Genomic DNA, 25,991 nt, shown 5'->3' on the forward strand with positions numbered 1-25,991 from the left:
TCCAATCGACTGGAATGAAATGTCATTCATGACTGTATAAATGAATGAAAGTATTCAGCGAAAATCAAAAAACATTAAGGTGGTTTCACATTGGTGCGTTGTTTTAAGATCGCATGTTAACTATTATTAACTTTCATTTTTTTAGTTATCTAAGTTTAGATGTAAGATGTTTGTTTTATTACCATGAATTTTTTTTGTTAAAATCGAATTCTATTAAAATCGAGTCTATTACTAAGGTCCAATCTTTTGTAAACACTTTTGATACCAATGAAATCTATCTTCGTCCTTTTCTCTCTTGAAAGATCATAAGAATTTGACAGTTCCTTTACCATTTTACCAAGTTTTCACTTTTAGACGTTTACATTTTTGCATAAAAGGCACCAAATGCCGCATGACAAAGCGTTTTTCTTATGAGGTTCAGGGAAAACTAACAAAAACGTTCCTAATCTACAATAACCTAAAAAGTGAAAAAAAGGTAAATTTACAAGTTTATTAAAGCAAAAAATAAGCTTTCTGCATCATTATTTTTGATTTTAAGGTAAAAACTGTCAAAAAATTAGTTTGAAAATTTTCACTTTTGTACTTTTTCATTTTGTGAGCCAATGCAGTTAAACCTATAAATACAACGGCCACTTTTTGCAAAAAGTCAAAAAGTGAAAACTTTCAAACTCATTTTTTAATAGTTTTTTTCGACCACAAAATTAAAAATAATGATGCAGAAAGCTTATTTTTTGATTTGAAAAACAATTTTTGTAGTTTTTTCCAAAACCAAATGGAGCTTGAAAGAAATAAATTTTTTTACTTTTGTAAATTTCCCACTTTTTCACTTTTTAGGTCATTGTAGTTAAGCCTTAAGGCTTTAAAGGTATAACTAGTGATAGATTTCAAACTCATTTTGTGACAGTTTGTCCGAACACAAAATTAAAAATAATGATGCAGAAAGCCTTTTTTTTTGGGTTCAAAAACAATTTTTGTTGTTTTTTCCAAAAATGTTTCCAAAAACAAATATTGCTAGAAAGAAATAAAAATTTGTACTTATGTAAATTCCCCACTTTTTTACTTTTTAGGTAATTGTAGTTAAGGCTTTAAAGATATAACTACAACGACCACTTTTTGCAAAAAGTCAAAATGTGAACATTTTCAAACTCATTTTTTGACAGTTTTTCCGACCACAAAATTAAAAATAATGATGCAGAAAGCTTAGTTTTTCTTTTAAAAAAAATTTTTGTAGTTTTTTCCAAAAACAAATAGCACTAGAAAGAAAAAAAAATTTACTTTTGTAAATTTCACACTTTTTCAGTTAAGTTAACTTTTTAAAGGTATAACTACAACGGCCGGTTTTTGCAAAAAGTTAAAATTTTCAAACTCATTTTGTGACAGTTTTTCCAACCACAAAATTAAAAATAATGACGCAGAAAGCCTATTTTTTGGTTTCAAAAATTATTTTTGTAGTTTTTTCAAAAAACAAATAGCGCTAGAAAGAAATAAAAAAAATTTTATTTTTTTAAATTTCCCACCTTTTCACTTTTTAGGTCATTGTAGTTATGGCTTTAACATAAAAAAAAACGTTGTCGTGCGACGCAGTTGGTGTGGTAAAGCCTTATGAATTGATTTGTTTGATTAAAACATGTCGATTCTCACTTTCAAAGGGATGTTTTGCTTAAAATTTCACTGCCACACACAGTACCATGGATTACCTTTTTACTACGGTATACATTGAAGATCAACACCTGAACGCACCTTTAATAAAATGTGAACTTATCTTTAATCTCTAATAAATATCTGAACGCATTCATTAAAATTTTATTGGAAAACTGAATGGGGCTTTTCCAAGTGGAAAAGTACTAGAAGCACTTCTTTCTCATTTTTAATCTTCACCAGCCCAGAAATGACATTTGGTGGAAGTTCCCCATACCACAAATATCATTCCAACTGGAAGTGCGATAAATAACGCCCTCTCCCTTCCTGAAATTTGAACTTCTACAAGCTAAGACAAGAACCCAGAAATATATATACAATGGTGTAAATGACAAATTTGAGTGATGTTGGTGGAGGTTGAATCATTGTATATTATATTCTTATAGTACTCTCATGAAGTAGAATTTTCAGTTTTGCGTCGCCACCGCTGATAATTGTGTTCAAAATTGTTGCAAATAAAAAAAAAATAAAGAAATTGGCACTCGAATTTCGAGGGCTGGGTGCTGGGTCGGCTAGTAAATATTATTTTCTTATATTTTATTAAAAAAAACATGTAATTCACATACCTAATAGTTGATCCCATAGCTCATGTAATAAAATGGAATTTAATATAAAAGTGAGTTCAAATTTTTAGATCTTGATTTAAAAAAAAAACTCATTTAAAATAGGGGAAAGTGGCCTAAAATGGCACCCCAAGGTTAAATGGCACTCTTGTTAGAAATCGTAGAATCGAATATTATTAGAAAGTTTTATGAACTCAGTTTTTTAGTATATCTGGCAAAATCGACATATACGAAATTTTCGCAACTTCAAGCCATTATTTGAAATTTGACAGGTCAAACTGTCTCAAACCACCCCAAAAAGTACATTCGTTAAAATTGTGTGAAATTTGTTTTTGCCAAAAAAATGCATAAAAAATATTGTATTTTGGAAAAAGAAGTCATGACGTATTTCTTATTAATTTATTGAAATAAGTTGGCTTAAAACGATTTTAGATTTTTCGGTTTAAAGTTTAAATTCAATAAACCCAAAATGGGCAAAATGGCCTACTTAGTACTCGGGTAAAATGGCATATCTAATTTCACATACCATTTTATACTTACTTTCACATTTTCATCTTTATATACTGAAAATGGTTGTTTAATATAAACGATCTACAGAGAGGAAGTCCTGGATGTCTGGAAAAAAGCATCCAAAACATTCGAAGTTGCAAAAACTACAGTAAGGAGACGAGCAACCAATATGAACAGGGTTTTAAATGACTCGTAGAAAGATCTGATGCATTTTAGGCCACCTTCCCCTACCTGCGTAAAAAAGTTTATGTATCAGTATAGTAACCTGTTATAAAGCCATCTTGTTTTTTTTAAGGATTTTTGGACGTCAATATAATACTGTGGCCACAAACAATAACCGCTTATGTGAGTTAAGACAAACATTTTTCAGTCATCTTATGATGCTTTCCAATTTTTAATTTTTTAACTAAAACTAATTTTAATTTTAATTTTTTAACCAAAAAAAAAACATAGATTAAAACTATCTTATCTTAAGAAAAGATTGAGTTGTTTTTTGAGGCAAATTAAAAAAAAGAGGAACATTATAGTAAAACTTAATTTTTTTTTTTTACTTAAGCTGTTATTAGTTGTGCCTACAGAATATAGTCTTTTCCTGGATTTGCGGAAAATTCGTCGAAAACAATTCGTCGAATTACAATTCATCGAACACAATTGATCGAAAAAACAATTCACCGAACAACAATTCATCGAATGACAATTCGTCGAATAACAATTCATCGAATAACAATTCATCGAATGGCAATTCATCGAACACAATTGATCGAAAAAACAATTCACCGAACAACAATTCCTCGAATGACAGTTCGTCGAATAACAATTCATCGAATAACAATTTATCGAATGACAATTCATCGAATGACAAATTCATCGAATAAATTATTAAAAATCATAGGTTGCCACCACAATATCGTGACATATCTTTTTGTAAAGCTAGTAACTTTTACTCTAATTTTGCATTTAAATAAAACCGTTTTATTAAACCTTTTTTCCAATTTTTTTTTTTTTTCAAACACAAAATTTTGAAAAAAAAACTAAAACAAAAATTTCAAACTAATTTTTTTCAAAATTTTATGTAATTAAAAGCTAATTTTGTTTTCAAAGATAAATTTTAACATTCGTTTTTAAGGAAGCAAAGAAAACCCGATGCAAAAATGTATTGTCGTTTTCGAGAAATTAATAAAAAAAAAAAAACAAAACAACTTTTTTTTAAGAAAACACTTAATTATTTGTTTTACGTGGTTGATTTAGTGTTCATTTTCTTTTATTTTACGATGAGTTTGGATGCATTTTCCGCAAATTCTTCGAATGAAAATTCTTCGAATGACAATTCCTCGAATGACAATTCGTCGAAAACAATTTATCGAATCACAATTCATCGAATAACAAATTCATCGAATAAATTACTAAAAATCATTGGTTGCCACCACATTGACGTGCCATACCTTTTTGTAAAGCTAGTAAACTTCTCCTTCAGTTTACACTTAAATAAAAATGTTTTAGGAAATTTTTAAAAAAATTCAAAATTTGAAAATTTTTCTAAGTCCTAAATTTGAAAAATTTTTCTAAGTCCAAGAATATGAATAATTATTCTAAGTCCAAGAAAAGTACGGGAAAGTAAGAATTTTGCTGGGAAAAAATTCCAAAATGTATTTGGACTCCAGAACTCGAAAGAGTATCAAGATACCAGCCGAAAACCCTCATTTTGCACACTCGGACCTAGAGTCATTTGGCCGCAATTTAGTTTTTTATAAAAATTTTACTTTTTCACATAACTCACGTATTTTTGAATCTACATAAATAAAGTGTATGGAAAACTTAAAGATAATTTAATTTCCTACAATATATGTTAAATAACTTTTTTCGATTATCCCTCCGGTTTAAGAGTTAGGGTGGTTTTTTTCAAACACGTCAAAAGTCGATTTTCTTATTTTTGTCATATCTTTTTTATTTGAGCTTTTTTTGAAAAATAAATTGTAGTAAAAGTTGTAGATCATTTTATTACCTTCATTTACTATATTAACGGTTTTTCGATTTGACACACTGTTTTCGATCTGTAGGCAATAAACTTCAAAAATTGCAATTTTTTATATAGGGACAAAGGTATTAATAAAGGTTAATTTGCATATAGTCCATTGAAATGTTACATTAACCTTGCATTTTGGATAGGACAAGATATTTTTGTTTTGATGTGTAGGGGGGGGGGTAATGTGAGTATACAATCTAGTTTTTGGGGTTGAAAGCCCCCCAATTTGGCCGCCATCTAAGAAAAAGGGTTAAAAACGGTTTTTTTTCGATATATTGGAAACCGTTCGTCTCACAGAAAAAATATTAAGACTTTTTTTATTGCAAATTAATTTTTCTACAATTTTGATTAAGGGACTTTTTTCTGTAAAATTGAAAATAAAGAAGTTATTCTTCAAAATAGATTACCATTTTCAAGAAAAAATCTTTGTAGGGTCATAACTTTTTTTTAATACTATTATTGAAAAAAAATATTAAGAATGTTTTTGAAGATAATTTTACTGCAAACAATTTCGTATACTCATTTTCAATTTTGTTTCATTACTATACGTATACTACCTATATCGCAAGTAAAAATACAATTTGGTATAAGGCCAAATGAAATATTTTTTCTTGAAAATGGTAATCTATTTTGAAGAATAACTTCTTTATTTTCAATTTTACAGAAAAAAGTCCCTTAATCAAAATTGTAGAAAAATTAATTTGCAATAAAAAAAGTCTTAATATTTTTTCTGTGAGACGAACGGTTTCCAATATATCGAAAAAAAACCGTTTTTAACCCTTTTTCTTAGATGGCGGCCAAATTGGGGGGCTTTCAACCCCAAAAACTAGATTGTATACTCACATTACCCCCCCCCCCTACACATCAAAACAAAAATATCTTGTCCTATCCAAAATGCAAGGTTAATGTAACATTTCAATGGACTATATGCAAATTAACCTTTATTAATACCTTTGTCCCTATATAAAAAATTGCAATTTTTGAAGTTTATTGCCTACAGATCGAAAACAGTGTGTCAAATCGAAAAACCGTTAATATAGTAAATGAAGGTAATAAAATGATCTACAACTTTTACTACAATTTATTTTTCAAAAAAAGCTCAAATAAAAAAGATATGACAAAAATAAGAAAATCGACTTTTGACGTGTTTGAAAAAAACCACCCTAACTCTTAAACCGGAGGGATAATCGAAAAAAGTTATTTAACATATATTGTAGGAAATTAAATTATCTTTAAGTTTTCCATACACTTTATTTATGTAGATTCAAAAATACGTGAGTTATGTGAAAAAGTAAAATTTTTATAAAAAACTAAATTGCGGCCAAATGACTCTAGGTCCGAGTGTGCAAAATGAGGGTTTTCGGCTGGTATCTTGATACTCTTTCGAGTTCTGGAGTCCAAATACATTTTGGAATTTTTTCCCAGCAAAATTCTTACTTTCCCGTACTTTTCTTGGACTTAGAATAATTATTCATATTCTTGGACTTATAAAAATTTTTCAAATTTAGGACTTAGAAAAATTTTCAAATTTTGAATTTTTTTAAAAATTTCCTAAAACATTTTTATTTAAGTGTAAACTGAAGGAGAAGTTTACTAGCTTTACAAAAAGGTATAGCACGTCATTGTGGTGGCAATCTATGATTTTTAATAATTTATTCGATGAATTTTCCATTCGATGAATTGCTTTCGACGAATTGTCATTCGAGCAATTGTGATTCGAGGAACTGTTATTCGAAGAATTTTCATTCAATGGCCATTTATTTTTGTAAAGCGAGTAACTTTTACTTTTATTTTGCATTTAAATAAAAATGTTTTAAGAATTTTTCAAACTAAAAATTTTTAAAATATTTCTAAGTCCAAAAATATAAAAAAATATTCTAAGTCGTAATATGTGAAAAATTTTATTAAGTCGTGAAATATGAAATAGAAATTTTTTTCATATTTTTGGACTAAGAAATTTTTTTTCGGGACTTAGAAAAATTTTTCATATTTCAGGACTTAGAAAAATTTTTCACATTTAGGACTTAGAAAAATTTTGAAATTTTTTTTAAATTCCCTAAAACATTTTTATTTAAATGCATATTAAAAGAGAAAGTTACTAGCTTTACAAAAAGGTATGGCACGTCATTGTGGTGGCAACTTATGATTTTTAATAATTTATTCGATGAATTTTCCATTCGATGAATTGCTTTCGACGAATTGTCATTCGAGGAATTGTCATTCGAGGAATCGTCATTCGAGGAACTGTTATTCGAAGAATTTTCATTCAATGGCCATATATTTTTGTAAAGCGAGCAAGTTTTACTTTTATTTTGAATTTAAATAAAAATGTTTTAAGAATTTTTTTTTCAACTAAAAATTTTGAAAATATTTCTAAGTCCAAAAATATAAAAAATTATTCTAAGTCGTAATATGTGAAAAATTTTATTAAGTCGTGAAATATGAAATAGAATTTTTTTAAATATTTTTGGACTAAGAAATTTTTTTTCGGGACTTAGAAAAATTTTTCATATTTGAGGACTTAAAAAAATTTCACATTTAGGACTTAGAAAAATTTTAAAATTTTGAATTTTTTTTAAATTCCCTAAAACATTTTTATTTAAATGCAAACTAAAAGAGAAAGTTACTAGCTTTACAAAAAGGTATGGCACGTCATTGTGGTGGCAACCAATGATTTTTAGTAATTTATTCGATGAATTTGTTATTCGATGAATTGTGATTCGATAAATTGTTTTCGACGAATTGTCATTCGAGGAATTGTCATTCGAAGAATTTTCATTCGAAGAATTTGCGGAAAATGCATCCAAACTCATCGTAAAATAAAAGAAAATGAACACTAAATCAACCACGTAAAACAAATAATTAAGTGTTTTCTTAAAAAAAAGTTGTTTTGTTTTTTTTTTTTTATTAATTTCTCGAAAACGACAATACATTTTTGCATCGGGTTTTCTTTGCTTCCTTAAAAACGAATGTTAAAATTTATCTTTGAAAACAAAATTAGCTTTTAATTACATAAAATTTTGAAAAAAATTAGTTTGAAATTTTTGTTTTAGTTTTTTTTTCAAAATTTTGTGTTTGAAAAAAAAAAAAAAATTGGAAAAAAGGTTTAATAAAACGGTTTTATTTAAATGCAAAATTAGAGTAAAAGTTACTAGCTTTACAAAAAGATATGTCACGATATTGTGGTGGCAACCTATGATTTTTAATAATTTATTCGATGAATTTGTCATTCGATGAATTGTCATTCGATAAATTGTTATTCGATGAATTGTTATTCGACGAACTGTCATTCGAGGAATTGTTGTTCGGTGAATTGTTTTTTCGATCAATTGTGTTCGATGAATTGCCATTCGATGAATTGTTATTCGATGAATTGTTATTCGATAAATTTACCGGTGACCTGTTTTTTTTGTAATAACACTTGTTTACAAAAAAAAAATAAAAAATTTTTCGACTCCAAGTGCCGTTATACTTTTCGTATAGATTTGAGCCCAGAAAACTCGTAAATCTTATTTAAAAAAATATTTATGGATAGGTTTTCAAGATATAATTTTTCAAAGTTTTTGGTCATTGTTTTTTTTTAGCCCACTTAGTATTCGAGCTATATCTAGAGTAATAAACGACTAATCTGAACAGAAAGCACCTGAAAGCTGAATAAATAAGCAAAAAAACACTAGAACAACTTTTCTGGGTCATTCCAGATGTTTAAGTGCAATGTATTAAAACATTTTTTTAAAAAATCGATTTTTTAAAGGAAATTTCTGCAAATAAAACTACTGAAAGAAAAAATCAAAATCTTTCGAATCCTCATTGATTTAAATTTTTCATGGAAAAGATAAAAATATAATTTTCTTCAAAATCTATGGATAAATTATAAAGATATGACCATTTTTGTAACGATCAATATTTTCGACTTTTTCTGTTACTTTTTGAGTTTTTGTCTATAACTTGAAAAACAAGCTGAATTTGAAAATTTGTATGACGTAATATTTTGTAGATAATTAAATTTCCTATCGATGTGTATCCTTTTAAAAAATTTTAAAATTGAAATATTGTAAAAAACTTAAGAAAAACTATTCACAAAAGAGAAAAAATGAAATTTTTGATGTTTTTACTAAATGTTCTGTTTTTATCATTTGAACATTTATAGATATTGAACAAGTAAAGGAGAGAAGAAGAAACTTTATCTTTCAACATAATGGTCACAAAACTTGAATACGGCTAAAATTGGATAAAATATGGACTTTCAAAATCTAGTATTTTTGGTCTTTGAAGCATTTTCAATAAATTTTGTTTTTTTTTTTTTTTTTGAATTCTAAGTGCAATAAATTTTTTTAGCTTATAATTTAAAGCAAATACATATTTTCAAAAATGATTTTTAACAACCCCGGATCGATTGTTTTACGATATTTTAAAAACAATTTTGTTTGTTGTTTAAATTTCTTTTAAAATTAATATGTAATTATATTAAACTAAAATTTACTTCAATACTTAACATACAAACCTCATACACTTCAAATTAATTGCTATTTGACTCCATTCTATTGTTAGCTTATTATTTAACTTCGTTGATAACCCAAATTAAAAATATTTTTCAAAAACAAGTATACCTACATTTTCCCCAAAATTATCAAGTTTTTGAGTTATTTGCATAATTTTAAAATACTTTTACCAAAACCTAAGGGTTTCTTTAACTTTTAGCTTATGAATTCCAACAAAAACTCAAAAAAACAATCTCAGACTTGTACTTAATAAAAAATTTTACTTCGGTGACAACTCTGAATTTCGCTCTAAAATCTAAAATTTAAAAGTTTCATACCAAAAATTCACGTTTTATCTTAATGCTTTATGAATTGCAGAAATCCTTGTCAAAAATCTATAATCACCTTCACTCGTACCACGAAAAAAAAAAAAAAAAAACGTCTGCTCGTTATAATTTTAAAACGCTCTAACAGGATACTAAGTGTATGAACGGCCATTAATTAAGAAGAATTTATAGGTAAACCCTTAACTGGCTTAAACACATCTCTCGTTTTGATACTTCTGTCATTTTCAACGACTTGATTCCTTTGTGTCAGTTGGCAAAGAGTGTGCTTAAACTTGAGCCATTCAAAAGTTGGCTGGGGTGGAAACTAAATGTATATAATATCTGGAGTATGAGAGATGGCATGACTTGGTCGTCGCATCGTATCGGGCCAACCCAACCAACTATGATGGTGACGAAAGCATCCCAGTGAATCATAAATTTTCTGCTCTAATTATTCACTTGCAGAATATATATTTTTGCGTCCTTGCTTTTAACTTGCTTTATACCGCGCTGCTCCTGCTATACCGCACCGCACAACCATCACCACCACCACCACCATAACCACTATCACCGACCGCGCCGCCACTCAGCCACTTCTAGTCATCACAGAAGTTTTCTCTGTCTGTGAGCGTATGCCTCCCTCAAAAAACCCCAACTCTCGTACAATTTCAAACTCAACTACGATGACGACGATATGACGACAACGACTACGACCGACGACGCAAGGACCCACATTTTTGAACAAATCCTCGTGGGTAATTTAATTCATGCAGATGAATATGCGGCGGTAGCAGCAGTGAGAGATGTTGAGGTGGTAAGCAATGGGGATGAATATTATGTGAGTAAGGTACCTTGAATTCCCCAGTGGTTGTGTCAACCCTCGATTTTAAATTTGTACAAACACACTTGGGGAATATATGGATGGCAAGTTTGTGGCATCTTCTATCTCATTTTATAGTCTACCTTAGGTAGAAAAAAAGGAGAAAGGGGTTGGTGGTCTCAAAGGGTACCTACTGACGAAAAATAAATGTGTGTCATATCAACCCCTTAAAAAAATGTGAACAAAAAAAAAAAAAAACTGAAAAGACAGAAAAATTTCCCAGATTCGTTTGCATGTTAAATAATAAAACATTTTTGATTTATACAAAGAACATTTTTGTTTTTTTTTTTTTTTTTTGTTGCATTTAGTCTTTTTCCTTCAAGACTTTGCTACTGATCATGCTATTTATGTAGCAGAAGTCATGAGAAAGAAAATGAAAGAAATGTGTTTCATTTTTTATTGTTTCCGTTTTGGGTTGACATAATACACACCATCTTTTTACCCAGAGAAACACACGGCAGAAGAAGAAAAAGAAAGAAAGAAAGAACAAAATTACAAGAAAAGTCAAGTGGAAGAATAATAGAACCCAACGATAACGTTGACAAGGACAAAAATGGCCTCCTTCTCTGTGCAATATAGTTGTTGTAGGTTTGAGATACTACATCTGGAGGGGTTTTTTTTCTACCACTTTTTTTTTTTTATTTAAGTAACTTGCAATTAAATTGGGTTGTCATTACTTATCCTGGTTGTATTGCCTTGGGGGAAGCTTCCAGGTAGAAAATTAAGTGAACCTTCAGGAATGAGAGAAAACTAAATTTTGAAATGTTTCCCTTGAGGTGGAAAAAAGGTGAAAGTGCAGGTTGATATTTATTTTTAGTGAATATACTTTAAGGTCGTTGACAGTTTTTAATTAATATTTAAATGCTTAACGAAACGAAAAATAATTTTAGTGTTAGTCAATTCATGATAGCTATAAAAATACGAAAGAAACCCACAATTTTAATTTATTGAAAAAAATGAGTGTGAATTATAAAGAAATCGAAGTGTAAAATCGTAAAGGAATTTCTGAAAATTTGTTTTCGAGCTTTTTGAAATATATCGATATCTTATATTTTTTTTTTTTTTTTAATTTTGTTTATCCAATATAATTCACAGTAAAAATAAACTAAAGTTCTGACAATAAATTAAATAAATATGAAAAGATGAAAAATATCTATCTTTCTTAGCTATGACATTTCGTCACATAATTCTATCAGAACTTGTATTTATTTTTTTATGTGTATTATATTGTTAAAAAAAAGAGGTTGTCTGTAAAGCGGGTTTACGGACGATGATTTTACGTGATAACGTCGTCAGAAAACAGGTTGTGTGCTTTTGTTTAAAATGAGTCAATTGAAGCGTTTACTTATTTTGAACAATCATAATTTACAAGAAAAAGCAAAAAAAAAAATACCTTTTTCATTTTCTCATTATATTATTTGTTTTTATTTTAAAAGCTTACACAAAAAATTATGCAATTTAAAAGCCAAGTATTTTTATTATTTTCTTAAGAATAAAATTGTACAATGCGCAAAAAGTATAAAAATAATTTATTGAAAACAATCATTTTCACCAAAAAAAAAAACATGAATTTTTATCTTCTCACGTCATTAATTCCATTTTTTCCCTAACAACCTATACAAAATGTTATACAATCTGAAAGCTTATTGTCTTAGCTCAAAATATATATATCGATCAGGTCAATGAGTCATCTACAAAAAGAGCTAGAATTTTTTGAACTCGATCAAATTTCATTAAAAAAAGCAAAAAAACATTTATTTTTATGTCCTCACGCTATGGAATCAATTTTTTTGTTTGACAACCTATAAAAAATTTTATACCATGTGAAAGCTTATTATTTCACCTATCATATGACGTATCAATCTCATTTCAAAGATGGCTACAAGAGAAGTTAGAATTTTTCAAGTCAACCATGTCGAATTTCCAGACTGAGATTACTGGCAACAGATCTCTACTGGTGTTTTGAGGTTCTTCGCAAGTTTCTTGATTTAACATTGTGTAGCTTGTAGTTAGTCTACCGTTATGTGTGATATCAAATGAAAGGTAATTGTATCAGGATGCTCATATAAGTTTAATGAAATTTCTATCTGCTCTTGGTCAAAAGTTATAACTTGTTGAATTCTAAAATTTTATTTTACCGTTATCTCAAAATTGTGTTTACGAAAATGATTGAAACTTGGCACACATTTAGTCGTGGTCATGGTCTATCATTACTCCTGATACTTTATTTCTGTATCTATTAAAGAAAAAAAGATAAAAATAAAAAACAATGAAAATCGGTTAAAAACGGTCAAAAAACGTGTTTTTAAAAAACATTTTTCTTCCGTTATTCAGTCAAAACTCACTTAAAGATTCCAAAAATTCGCACATATTTGCATAATGCCAAAACTTATATTACCTTTAAGTTTGAAAATCAAAAACTACCCCTTAAAAATAAGGTGTTTTTCAAAAATTCATATTTCGAAACGCAAAGTGTTGGAAAAAAATCCGTATTGGACCCTTATTTTTTTTTCTTTCACCTGGCATCTTTAGAATTGTCAACAAAAAATTTTCCCTACCCAAAATCATCATTTTGTCATAGCCCCAACACGTGCACAACTCAAACAAAACTCTATAGCAAAAAAATCAACTCTCTACAAATTTGCGTTTAGATTTTAGCCCAAATTTTATCTTTCCGTTTTACCCCTGTTTACCCTATTAAATAAAGGAATTTTTAAAAACCCTTCAAATGTATTCAACTTTAGGTTATTATCTTTCAAATAAGTTATAGAAGATTTTTGTATCTCTAATAGTTTATTTTTAATTTTTAATTGAAATTTTTGCCGCACTGCGAAAGTGCGAGAGTGTAACGTTTGAAAATGGCGTCACTTTTTTGTGGTGGCTGCCATGGTTCATCGATTTATAAGACGTTATCACGTCAAAAAAAAACCACCAAAATATTAGATATTGGAAGAAAGTTCTTACTAGATCCACTATATCTGAAAAACTCTTTCTCAATTTGAACAAATTGATAAAAACCTAAAAAAAAGATGTGTATTTATCAGTCACAATTCTTCATGATGGGGTCTTCCTTTAAATCTTCTACTCCCATCTGTTCATTGCAAAAGTTCTATTTTTTTTTTTTCCATTTCTTCTGATCACACAATTGTTATATCGATGTATCTAAAGATTCTTTAGTGCTTATAGATGGATACACCCAATCACCGTAACGTGATGTAATTTACAACACTTCAATAGTACAAATGACCCTCGAAAAGAGTGTATAACTGTGCAATGCAGAGAGAAAGAGAGTAATACAAGTGTTAAAGGTATGTGCTTTCCTGTGCGATATAGAAAAGGTTTCGGAAACACTTTGCTAGCAAAAAAAAAAAAGGAAATGGGGCCATCGTACTCTTGTTGAAAATATTTTATACAAATACATACATACATTCACGCAAATATACATATGCACTCGAAAAGGACGATAGTAAAAAACTGATGTAAGTTTATTCATAGTGCAAGGCAAAAACGAATAACTAAAAATAGAAACAACAACACACTTTAAATAAATGCGATTGATTTTCATGTACCTGCAGGATAAACCAGATATAAATAGAAGTACATATGTATCTGTGTGTTAAAAAAGTGATAAAGGTAGTAGATATCTTCAGAGATTTTTCAATACCCATGTTGATTATCTTCCTGTCAGATGTCAGGTGCTAGGAAGATAAAATGAAAAGATGAATCTAGTTGTTCAATTTGTTGTTTTGTTGAAATGTTGAATTTGTTATTTTGGATGATTTAGTTAGATACATTTTTTTCCTTACTCCAACACATACAAACGACTATGTTAAGCAACAAATGGGTCATTTAATAGATCTTTGAAAAGATTGAACGAATATTTACGTGTAGGTAGATATGATTATTTTCGATTTTGTGGATGAAAATGGTTTTCTGTAAAAAAATAACAGAAAAAATAAATTTTATACAAATAAATCAACGGGTCACTATGGTGTATGTGTAACATTTTTTTCTTTGACATTTCTTTTTGCTTCCCCTCCTCCCAATCACTTTTTTTGTTTTCTTATGTCAAAATTTTATTGATACAAAAATAAATTTTACTTAATCTATGTATATCCCACTTCTAAATTTCTAAAACTTGTATTAACCAATTTTTCTATTATTTGTTTTTTGTATCTTTGCAGAAGATGCTGTACACATTACAGCAATCCTTGGTGAAGGCGTTATATTCAACTGTCACGTCGAATTTCCCAACGATCATCCAGTGCCATATGTCCTGCAGTGGGACAAGAAGGTGAGCGAAACGGTACGATATCAAAAATCTTCTCTATACTCTCTTAATAAAAATATCGTCTGTTTTTTTATTCCATATATTCTAAATGTAAAATGCGTGTAATATGAACGTAACAAATACCGTTATCCCCAAGCAAAAAAAAAAAAAAAAAACAATAAAATAAAATATTAACAAAAATAAAACCACGATATTATTTGACATAGAAAACAAAATACAAAAAAATTAAAAAAAAAAAAACATATACATGAGAAAAAAAATATTTTATTATTTTTTTAAATAAAAAAAAAAAAACTTCCGTGAGTATTTAATGCTTGATAAACAAAATAAAAAAGAAACAGAAAAATAAAAAAACTTAACATTTTTAGAAGTATACATAATTTTTATTTTTTTTATTTAACAAGAAAATATTTAAATTTTAAATTTATTCATATAATGTCGCGTTGATGTGTCCATTTTTAACGGTCTTTGATTTAATTTTATTTTTTTAGTTTAACATTTCATTCAATTCATAGATGATTATGTTTTCATATTTTATAATTTTCTTGAAATATCCTTAACAAAATCGTTCTAAATGTTTGTCGTTTAGAAAGTTTAAATAATAATAAAATCAATTAGATTTCAAAATTTAATTTTTAAATTTTGTTTTTAATTTTAAATTAAAAAAAAATAAAATGCAAGAATGGTGTATAGTTTTAATTTGTGTGGTTTATTGGCTTGAAAATGAAAAAAACAAAAAAAAAAATACTTAAAACAAAAAATTGGCTGTCAAATAAATTTGTTGTTTAATTAGTGAATTTAACTTTTTTTTAATCATTTATCCATGAAACGGCATTTTTTCCGAATCCATTCAGTTGAATAAATCCTTTTTAAAAAAAGTTTTTAACTGAATTTTTTTTTAATTGTTTCATTATTATACATTTTTTGTATAACGTATTTTTATTGAAAATTAAAAAAAAATAAATAATTAAATTTTTTTTTTTTGAGTAAAATATGATCGCTTCATAGTTACACAAAATATAATATAATCTCTATATTCGCTTTCCCATAAAAAAATTTTAACTTAAACAACAAAAAAGAATATATTTTACACAAATTAAAGTATCCATATACAAGCTTTGATTTTTGCTTTAAATTTTATTTTCCAAAAAAAAAGTACACGAAACCAATAATTTTTTTTACAGAAAAGAGACACACAAAAATCGAAAAATTGAATAATTTATTTAATGAAAAAAATGAAAAAAAGAGAGTGAGAGAAGAATTAGGATTTGAGAATTTTTTTTTAGTTTTTAATAACTAATCTAATCATAGAAAAAAAAAATCCATAACATCAAATCATTAAAAAAGGGTAAATCCATCAAACACAAAAAAAAAATACAATAAATACAATTTGCATACATAAAAAAAAATGTGTTTGGTTTATGAATTAAATTGTGTTTTTTTTTTTTTTTTTGTTCTTCCCTTACTTTTGGGTGTGCATTTCTACTAATTAATTAATTTTTCTTATAACTAAAATAATTTTTGATGTTTTAATAATAATTATTACATTATTTAAAAAAAAAAGTGTTCATAATGTAGAACTATACTGAGCACAAAACTACTCGTAACATTAAAATGAGGGTACCTTTAGTCTTCCAAATATAACATTAAACAAAGTTACTTAAACTTTACTAACAAATACAAAATATGAAATACTTACTAAATGCAAATTAAATACTTTTCACTCTTTTTTTAATATATGAATTCTCTAACTTTTTTTTGTTTAATTGTTATTTTATTCGAGCGCACTTTATTGGTTTTATTTTGTTAACTTTTTTATATTTGAAGTTCAGATGGTCTTGAAAATTAGTTTGAAATAAAAACCAAAATTAATAAATAGGAATAAAAGATTAAGAGGAAAAACAAAAAAATTATTAGGAAAACACTTTTGTGCAGTAATTTTCCAATTTTAAAAATAGCAAATAACTCAGATTGGAATATGTCTTGGTTTTAGTTTAGAATAAAGTCTCAAGAGAAAAAGCTAATGTTCATTGTTCAGTGACCGCTTTTAATTAGCACAAAGCGTTTAAGAAAAATTTAAAAGAAACCGATATTTTCATATCCGAAAAACTCTAAATTTTGTCTCTTGACAAAATTAAAAAAAAAAAATATTTTTTTCTAAAAACAGACTTTAGAAATAAAAACACAAATGCTTATTTGTAAAAAAAACACAAAGTCACTGTTTAAAGGTAAAAGGCTTAAAAACATTTGTTTTTTTTTTTTTTGACAATTTTCAAACCGAATTATTTTCCAAACAAACTACATCTAGACAAAATAAATTAAAAATCTTTTTTGTTGAAAACCACAAACAACTTTGTAAAATATATCACCGTTTAAGATTTATACAAAATAAAGTGCACAATTTCCAAAAAAATATTTGGTTTGAAATTCTTAATAAACTAAAAACATTATTTTTCAAAAAAATGTAGGTAATGTATCAAAAAAAAAAATGAGGTTTTTAAAATAAAAAAAAAAAAATTTCTTCTCTAGATCGCGAAAAATTAAATTAAAAAAATTAAAATTATTATTGTTATAAAGTATACAGTGTTATTATTTAATCTAATAAAGATTTTTTAATACGATATACAAAGCGTTTCGAGATGTTACCGGGCTCTAGTAAAAACGACAATTATTTCTGTTTAAAAAAAAAATTGTTCCAAAGTATTAGATAAATTTAGATACGCATTTTTAATAGAGATTTATCAATCTTTGCAGGCATTTACCTCAACCAACAAGAAATTTGTTTAAAAAAAAAGTTACGTATACGCCACAGTGTCTCTTAAAATGCAAACTTTTTAAATTGATACAAAACTTGCAACTAATTAGGAATTGACCTTTCTGTTCTCCTTTCAACTAATAAATAAAATTGTAATTTGTCAAACACGGAGAAAAAAAAGGGCGCCTTAAAATAAGATGATGATCACATTAAATTTTGACCACCTTAAAATAAAGTGATATCCGCTTAAAATAAGATGATTCCACTTTAACTCAGTTAAATTTAATGTGAGCTTCATCTTATTTTAATGTGAATTTTCAACTTAAAAAAACCGACTACTGTTTTTTTAGAAAAAGAGTTGAGAATATGAATTAAAATTATATTATAGGTTCCAAAATCTGCAAAAAAAAAAAACTGAATTCAAGACCATTGCAATTTCATTTATTTCATCTATTTAATTCCATTCTATAAATATTTTGCCTATCTAGGATTATACATTTATCCAGCACAAAAGTTATAAATACATTTAATATTTTTATTTTAAACTAGAATTGAAAACAAAAAAAAAATATTACTTTATAAAACTCACTAGTAAAAACTTTGCACAAAAAAAAAAACTTAATCTAACTTCTTTAAACTTCAAAAAAGAATACTATACAAAACAAACCAAACAAAATAATTTAAATTATCTTCATATCAATTGCAATTATGCTTAATGAAACAAAAAATACAAAACAAAATAAAAAAAAGTCCTTTTCTGTACAAAAAAAAAAGAAAGAGAAAACTAATAATAATTTACGATAGAAAGAAAAAAATATTTATATGCAAAAAAAAAAACTAAAAAAAAAGAAAAAAAAAAACTTTTTCTAGAGTAGAGAGAGCATTAAATATTATAACAAGACACACAAAGTACGGATGATTTATTTTAAGCATTAGCCGCGTCGAGTCACACCACAAAAAGCAATAAACCATAATTATCAAAAGCTTATCCTTGCCACAATTCACACACAAAGCACCAATAAAACATATGCTTTTTTTCCCACCAAAAACCTTTTTTGTATACACATATCCTTCCCCCCCCCCCCTTTCATTCCCCTCCCACATACATAAAACACTTCTTATCCAAAACTCGAGAGAATAAAATAGAAAACAAAAAAGAAAAACTTATCTACCAACATCTCTCCCCCCCTCCTCAACTATTCCCCCTATCTTCACCCCCCCCTTTCTCCACACTTTAAGGATGATGATTTTTCTGTATAGTTTTCGTCTTCCATTCAATTTATGTTGTTTTATCCTTAAAATGAAATCCTGTAAAAGATGGAAAGCGAGAGCTAATAATAAGACAAAAGAAAATATAAAGGATCTGAAAAATATTTTTGCTGCTTGCTTTTTGTGTTTTGTGTTGTGTATAGTGTATACGAAACGAGTATGTCTACAAAAACAATTTTTTTTTGTTTTTATGTTTTTTTTATTTTGTATGCATTTTATGCTGCATGTGTGTTGTGTTATATGCCTTGTGTTGTTGGGGGATAGTTTGTTTCGTGCTGCGGTGAGTGCCAGTGCGATGTACATTCTCCCATTATCCTTGTGAAATAGTAAAAAAATGTAAATCCTCTTGTTCGTGTATATACATATGTGTTTGCTTTTAATTTAAATGCGGCTAATAAAACAAAATAATAAGCAAACACACACACAATTTTTTATTTTTTGTTTTATTTGAGGTCCTTTTAAGAAAATAAAAAAAAAAAAAAATTTGTGGATTGTGGAATGCATTTATAAACACAACCATGCAATGAATAGTGTGGTGTAGGCAATATGGTGGATTATATGGTATGTCCTTTTGTTGTTTTTTTTTTTTTTCAGGATATGATAAAACTTTAAGGAATAAGAAATATATTTTATTTTTTTGTATTTTAAAGGATAACAATGGGTGTTCTTCTTATATAAATGTATGTGGTGATTAAATCGTCCTTTTGTTCATTAGCTGCATAATACCATTTCATTTGTAGGTAATTAGATTGTAGACACATTTGTAAGGACATGCGGTGCACAAGGATATTGTGTGTGCAGTTCATCGAGAAAAGGATATATGAAAATAGAAATAGAAGTGAAGGAGCAAAATGGAATTAAATAACAGACACAATGTCAGAAACAAGAGAATGCAATTTATTGGTTAACTGAGAGTTTAACTGACAGTTAAGACATTTTGCCAAAGTGAAAACAACACACAGTTGCAATATGCCAGCATATAAGACTTTTGGTTTTGATGCTGGTCAAGTACATATATATCACTACAACTTTGGTAACTATTGTTGGTGGAAACATTGGTTATGGTTTGCTGCCGTTATCCTTGTAAATATATAGATTTCTCATAGAAAGAAAGAGAGAGAGAGAGTTAAAGTAAATCAAAACTTGAATTAAGGAGGATATAACGCCATATTATCGTCCTTTTGTATTTGTTTGATTCAATGTTATAATAAATACAATTATACGATTTGGTAAGACACAACCCATCAACCAAAATAAGGATGAAGGAAGGAGAGTGAGTTCAGTTAGAGACAATAACTTAAACTTGGAAGGGTATATATCTTTAGCAAGGATCATGAATTAAATTTATGGTTACAATCAAGTTTTCAGAGACATTCTCTTCTAAGATCTTTCTTCCATGTATATGAATCATTTGCATATACACACACACACACACATATCCTGATATAGATTCTATAATTTAGATATGGGGTTTTTTGGTTGCGTGAGTCATTGCCAAAGTGTTTGCACACACATCAGAAAAGGAGAGATGGAGTCTATGGAATGGGATTGGTTTATTTATGACTTTAATTTTGGTAAAATTGTCTGAGGTTGTCGGTGGTGAAGATGATAGGGAGGTTTTGAGTTTGTGAGTTGTGAAAATATGTGGGCTCTAACTACAACACATTACACATTCTATATACCTCCCCAAAAATACTTTCTATATGTACCTACTTTCAAAATAATTGGCTGACTTGCAAACGACTAACGTTGTAGGTAAGGTACCTTCTAGATGTACTTCATCTTCTTTCATCTATACTTCAAGTTCTTTGTCGTTTGTCACAAGTTCTAAAGATGTATACTACCTACGTAAGAGGTGATGTGTATTTTTGAAGTGAGATGAGATACAATATATTGAATGGTTTATGGACCTTTCAGGTTTTTACTCTTGATAAATTTGAAAAACAAGAATTATATAGAGTGCCTATTTCTACCCACTTTCTTCTGCCTATTTGTAAATAAGGGTAGAATTTCAAATGTACTCAAACACTCACGCACATGTTTTTTTATTAGAATTTTGAAAGAAAATTGATTATTTTCTTATGCCAACATTCATTTATACTCACTCACACACAGGATTTGTTATGAATTGATAATACTTCTTTTTTTCAAAAAGTGGCGCCCAGGTGAGGAACATGAGAGGATTTTTTGATTAGATTTGATGTGGTAGCAATTAATTAAAAATCGAATGGTAGACCTTTTGAAATTTTGTATATAAAAGGAGTTTCATAAAATTTTTTAATACCCCTTAGAGAAATGCGGAGAATATCAATCTTAAAGCCTGTTAGTGACATAAAAGGTTATTTCGGTAACGAACGGTTATGTGGAGAGTTGCCTTACTCTTCCATTGAAAGTCTCAAATTATAATTACTTATACTAAAAGTAGTCCCTTAATAATTCTGTCGAACAAAAACAAATATTTTTTGACATATCTAAATTCATAAAGGGTAAGCTCACACCACAGAGAGAAAATAACGCATAAGGATATAACTTTACTTACTTCTGGTATATTCAACTTTATTTCTGGTAAATTTAACTAATTTCTGGTATATTTAACTATACTATCCAAGCAGGTATTGAAGAAGAACACGTAAAAAAAAACGGGTTTTCCAAGTCTCACAAAATATTGGAGCATACACTCGATTTCCAATACATTTCTTGCTTCTACTTATCATTATCATGATAAAAACATATTGTGAATTATAAAAATCAAACGATAAAAATGTATGCAAAATTTTAATACCTATTGGAAACACTGAATAATTTGATTGTTAGTATAGTTCGGAACTGTTTTTTTTTAACGGCACATTCTCAGTCAAAGAATGAGGTTAAATTTTACTGTACACTCTGGGTGCGTGGATTAGGTACACTTGGAATGCTTGATAGTGGTGTTGGTTGGTTGGTTGTTTTAATGATACACCCTGGACTTGTTGGCTTTGATATGCATTTTCGTTCCAATTCTAGCAAATTCGTCCGTTTTATAAATCCTTAAAATTCCTAAAATTATATCCATGTAGAAATTAACTATTTCATCTCCTAAAAAAGACTTATTTCTACTCCTTCTTGTTTACTTCAGTTCCTTTCTTAGGTGTTACAAGTTCGAAAGTTTCGAGCTAGTGTCTCCACATTTTAAAAGCATGATGATGCTGATTTTGCTGAACGATTTGGAGTCGTCAGCTTACATCTATGTTTCTTTTTCACGTAGTTCCATCTTGACTTCGTCTTGGTGATTGAATCTGGATTGGTAGGTAAGCCGTACAGACCACTCTAAAATGAACACACAATTTTTGTATGTGTTTTGTTCAAACTTCAAAAACGACCATTGGCTGACGAGAGACTAATCACACTGGTCTGCAAGGGAATCCTCCTTTTAATGAAACTATACTTTTCTGCTGATTCCGAATCCGAGGTCAAAATTGCTATAGCACATCACGTTTTTAGGATATTCCCGTTGGAAAATCTCGAAAAACCATTTTTTTGTTGTTTTCGAAGCAATATTTTGGTAAACTTTTTCAACTAAACTTGTCACGGTTTATAAAAGAACTTCTTCAAATTCAGTTTCAATCTCCTCAATAACTCTTTTCTTATCCGAGATATCTAAATTTAAATAAATTGAGTATAACTGGATTATCTTACCATAAAGACACTGATATTTAAAAATTCTTATTTCTTTCTCCAAAGAACAAAAGTATACTTTTCTAATAGATTTAAGTATGCTAATTTTGAATCCGAATTCAAAAAATTTCAATAAGCTCCTGTTTTTGAGTTATAGTAGTTTTTTTTTTGAAATTTTCTAACCAAAAACTTGATTTTGGGATTCTCTAACGCGTATATCTCAAGATCCTGACAAGAATCTAGTACATTCTTTTTGACTTCGGATTCGAACTCAGCACATCAAAAACCGTTCAAAAAAATTATACTTTTGTTCCTAGAAGAAACAAATTCTAAGATTTAGAAGGCAGTGTATCGAATGGTTTATCACAAATAAGATATTTCTAAATAGAAAAATAGTATATAAAATTACAAAACAATATATTTGTTTTAATGTATTTTATTATAGTTTTCTTTACATATTTCACTTTTGTATATATAACGGGTGTTGAGATTTTACATTTTCCTTAATTAAGGTGTTTTTGTACATGTGGAATTTATTTAAAAACTGCAGGATTTCAATATTTTTGCTGTTTTTGTCAATTACCTAGTATCTTAAAATATATCTAAGCTTTAATTAATAAATACAAATTTGGTGTCATATGATAGATCATGTTATGAGAAAAAAGTCCTCCAAATTTGAGCTCAATTCGTTATTAGTTTTATTTTTGTACCAGGTCAACCGAATCTAAAAAGATTATTTTTTTACAAATTACTCATATTTTTCAAAAATCATTTTTAAAAAAATGGTACGTGCTAGAATTTTTCTGAAACCAGATTTAGATTCAGGAAAGTCAAATCTTTCATGATTTCAAAAAATTATTTGAAGGTGAAGAAAAAACATACATTTTGCAGACCAGTGTTATCATCTAATCGACTGGTACTTTAACAAAAGCTTGAGTGAGCCTTACTGCTAACATTTACTATATTAAGCTATTACAAAATAATTTTTTGGAAGCAGTTTTTTAATTGAAAATATGCTCAATAAGAACTTTGCAAAAAAAAATTCTTCTTTTCAGAACCAAGCATTGAATTACTCTTATACACAATTTTTTTTTTTTAATTGTTCCTTGTTGTTCACTTGGCTTTGATTAAATGCTAGAAAAAAATCTTTTATACTGATTGTAGTCATCAACTCTAAACCCATTACCCATTACTCTCGTTTCAAAAACTGTAGGGCTAAGAAAAAAAATTTTTCTCAATCGTTAGTTCTAAATTTCAATTTCAACGTATTACCATTATAACTTGGTAGTTTCAAAATTCCATCGTAATTTTTGAATTTTCAAAAATGTTTTTAGAAAATTTGTTCAAAAATATATATTCCATGTCTTTTCCTGGTTCTTTTACATCAATTTTTTGAAAAACATTTATCTCCGCCTTTTCTTGAAGGCAATCCTATTTTTAAAAAAAATTTATCGAAGCTCTAAAAGATTACCAAAAAAAAATCTGATAAAAAATTCCATTTGCAATAATTTTTCTTCAAAAAAAAAAAAAAAAAAAAACTCCTTAAATCCTAAAAGTGATTTCATTTTTTTTGTTATCATTATCTCCATGACATCGTTTTCTAAATCTTTTTTTTATTATCATTCCTCACACATAACTATAATAATAGCAATTGCCAAACACGAAGGACTAAAAAAAAACAACCACCTTCACTTGGCCATCATTGCATATAATAGGTACCTATACAAAAAGTCTATTAACCTCGATTATTATCGCTATGAGCAAGCACATACTCGCACTTCTCAAACACACACACACACACATAATATGATATATGACACACACTCAAGGAAGAAAAAAAAATGTCAAATGACTTATTAAAGATGTCAACGTCATTGCAATAAGCTAGGACACCTCTGCCCTAGACTTGAAAGTGTCCACTTGAACGAAAGTGGAACTAATTGTCCTCACACTATATAAAAAGAAAAAAATAGAAAACTCAAAAAAAAAAAAAAAAATAGAAAGCAAACGAAAGGAAAATCAATATGTGCAGAGGTAAGGATATATTTTTAGCTCAAAGAAAGAGGAGGTATGAGAGGTTGGCTTAGAGAGCTGAATATAAGATAGCCGAGGTTACGAGGCCAAACACGTACTTACCCTGAATAGGTGAAAGTGTCTTCTTTTTTTTTTTTAATAAAAAAAATCTAGTACAATGCCAAATTAGTCAGTGCTAATAATATGTAGCACACAAGACACAAAATGGAAGGAGATGAAGAAGAATAAGAAACTCAGTCAATATAGAAGGCCAAATATTAGATTCCAGACTCGACTGTCTAACTGAGAAAATAAATATCAGTCAAGTTGTCTGGTTAGACATAAATTTTTTGCTAACCTATTGTCTGTCCCACCATAAACTGTCCCTCAATTTGAAAATTTCAAACGGCGACGCGCCGGTGGTGGGGTAAATTCGACAAAAGAGGATATTTATATCCACTTTGTGAATTTCTATCCTGTCAGTCTGTCACACACGCTTCTGATACAACAGAACGAAAAAGTTTCTTTTTTAACGAAGACGAGGGGGATGAAGAATTTTTTTTTTGGCTAGAAATAATTTTTTGTTGAACTTTTCGAAGCGTTAGAAATACCTACCAGTACTTTGGGGGGGATGATCCTGATTCAATTTTCATTCGTCCTTTTTTCTCTCTAAAAAAAAAAAACTGTTTCAAAACGAGTAGGTTATTTCTGCAGTTCAGTTTTATGCCATCAGATACATAAAATGTGAGTGTATTTGTGTATATTTTTAGTGTTAACCCAGATTATAGTTTCAGAGCTCAATGACATAGTCTAGCCATTTATTTTCATTTTTTTGTATGTATTTTTTTTTTTATATATTTACTCTTCATATTCGAGTAGGTAAATATACTCAAAGGCAAAGAGGGCTAAAATCCTGTTTAAAATAAAGTGTCATGAGTGTTTATTATCAGTTGGCCATAATTTCGACGAGCAACGATGACGACGAGCAACAAAAAAAAAAAAAGGTTAAAACTCAAATATCCTGGTATTAATAGATACAGATGGGCAATTATCATGTGTCAAATGCATTTAATTTGCATTAAGCGGGATTGAATATAAAAATAAAAAAAAAATACAAACATTCAGAATCAGAATGAGAGAGAGAGAAAGAGAGTAGGTATAAACAAATTGGCATCGAAATGAACAGCTATTAAATTATCTGGCATTTGGTGTCAACAAAATGGTCGTCCATTTAGGGATTTCCTGGTACCTACCCTACCCTCTATAGCTTATACAAGTAGATATAATAAGGGATAAGGGGGGTTTGCGGAGGATAAAAATAGTCGTTTATTTTAGAAGCAAAAGTTAACGAACAGCAAAGTTCAATTCGATGGGAATTACCATCAATATTGTTGTTGTTTTTTTTATTTTCGATTTCAAGTAGGTAAGGGAATGAGGGTGAGGTGTCAGTTTGATTGGGGGTTGAATTTTTATTTAAGTGGAATATTGACTCAATGACCAAGTGGGTGATGGAGAAATTGTTACCAGT

The 25,991-nt window shown here is 28.3% G+C and overlaps 1 protein-coding gene across 12 annotated transcripts in view; it reads left to right on the forward strand.

The window, feature by feature from the left end:
• Positions 1–25,991, forward strand: part of LOC129905734 (protein turtle) — a 703,160-nt gene that overhangs the window by 582,189 nt on the left and 94,980 nt on the right. For 10 of the 12 annotated variants that reach the window (XR_008770639.1, XM_055981294.1, XM_055981293.1 and 7 more), the window contains exon 4: positions 14,666–14,787. Coding sequence is in view for 11 of the 12 variants with exons in the window: in XM_055981294.1 (XP_055837269.1) it covers positions 14,666–14,787 (122 nt within the window). In the remaining variant the exon portion in view is untranslated. The remainder of the gene's footprint in view (positions 1–14,665; positions 14,788–25,991) is intronic. The other 2 variants (XM_055981296.1, XM_055981299.1) reach the window with 1 other exon arrangement.

Source organism: Episyrphus balteatus, chromosome 1 (genome assembly GCF_945859705.1).
Source record: "Episyrphus balteatus chromosome 1, idEpiBalt1.1, whole genome shotgun sequence".
Classification (NCBI taxonomy): domain Eukaryota; kingdom Metazoa; phylum Arthropoda; class Insecta; order Diptera; family Syrphidae; genus Episyrphus; species Episyrphus balteatus.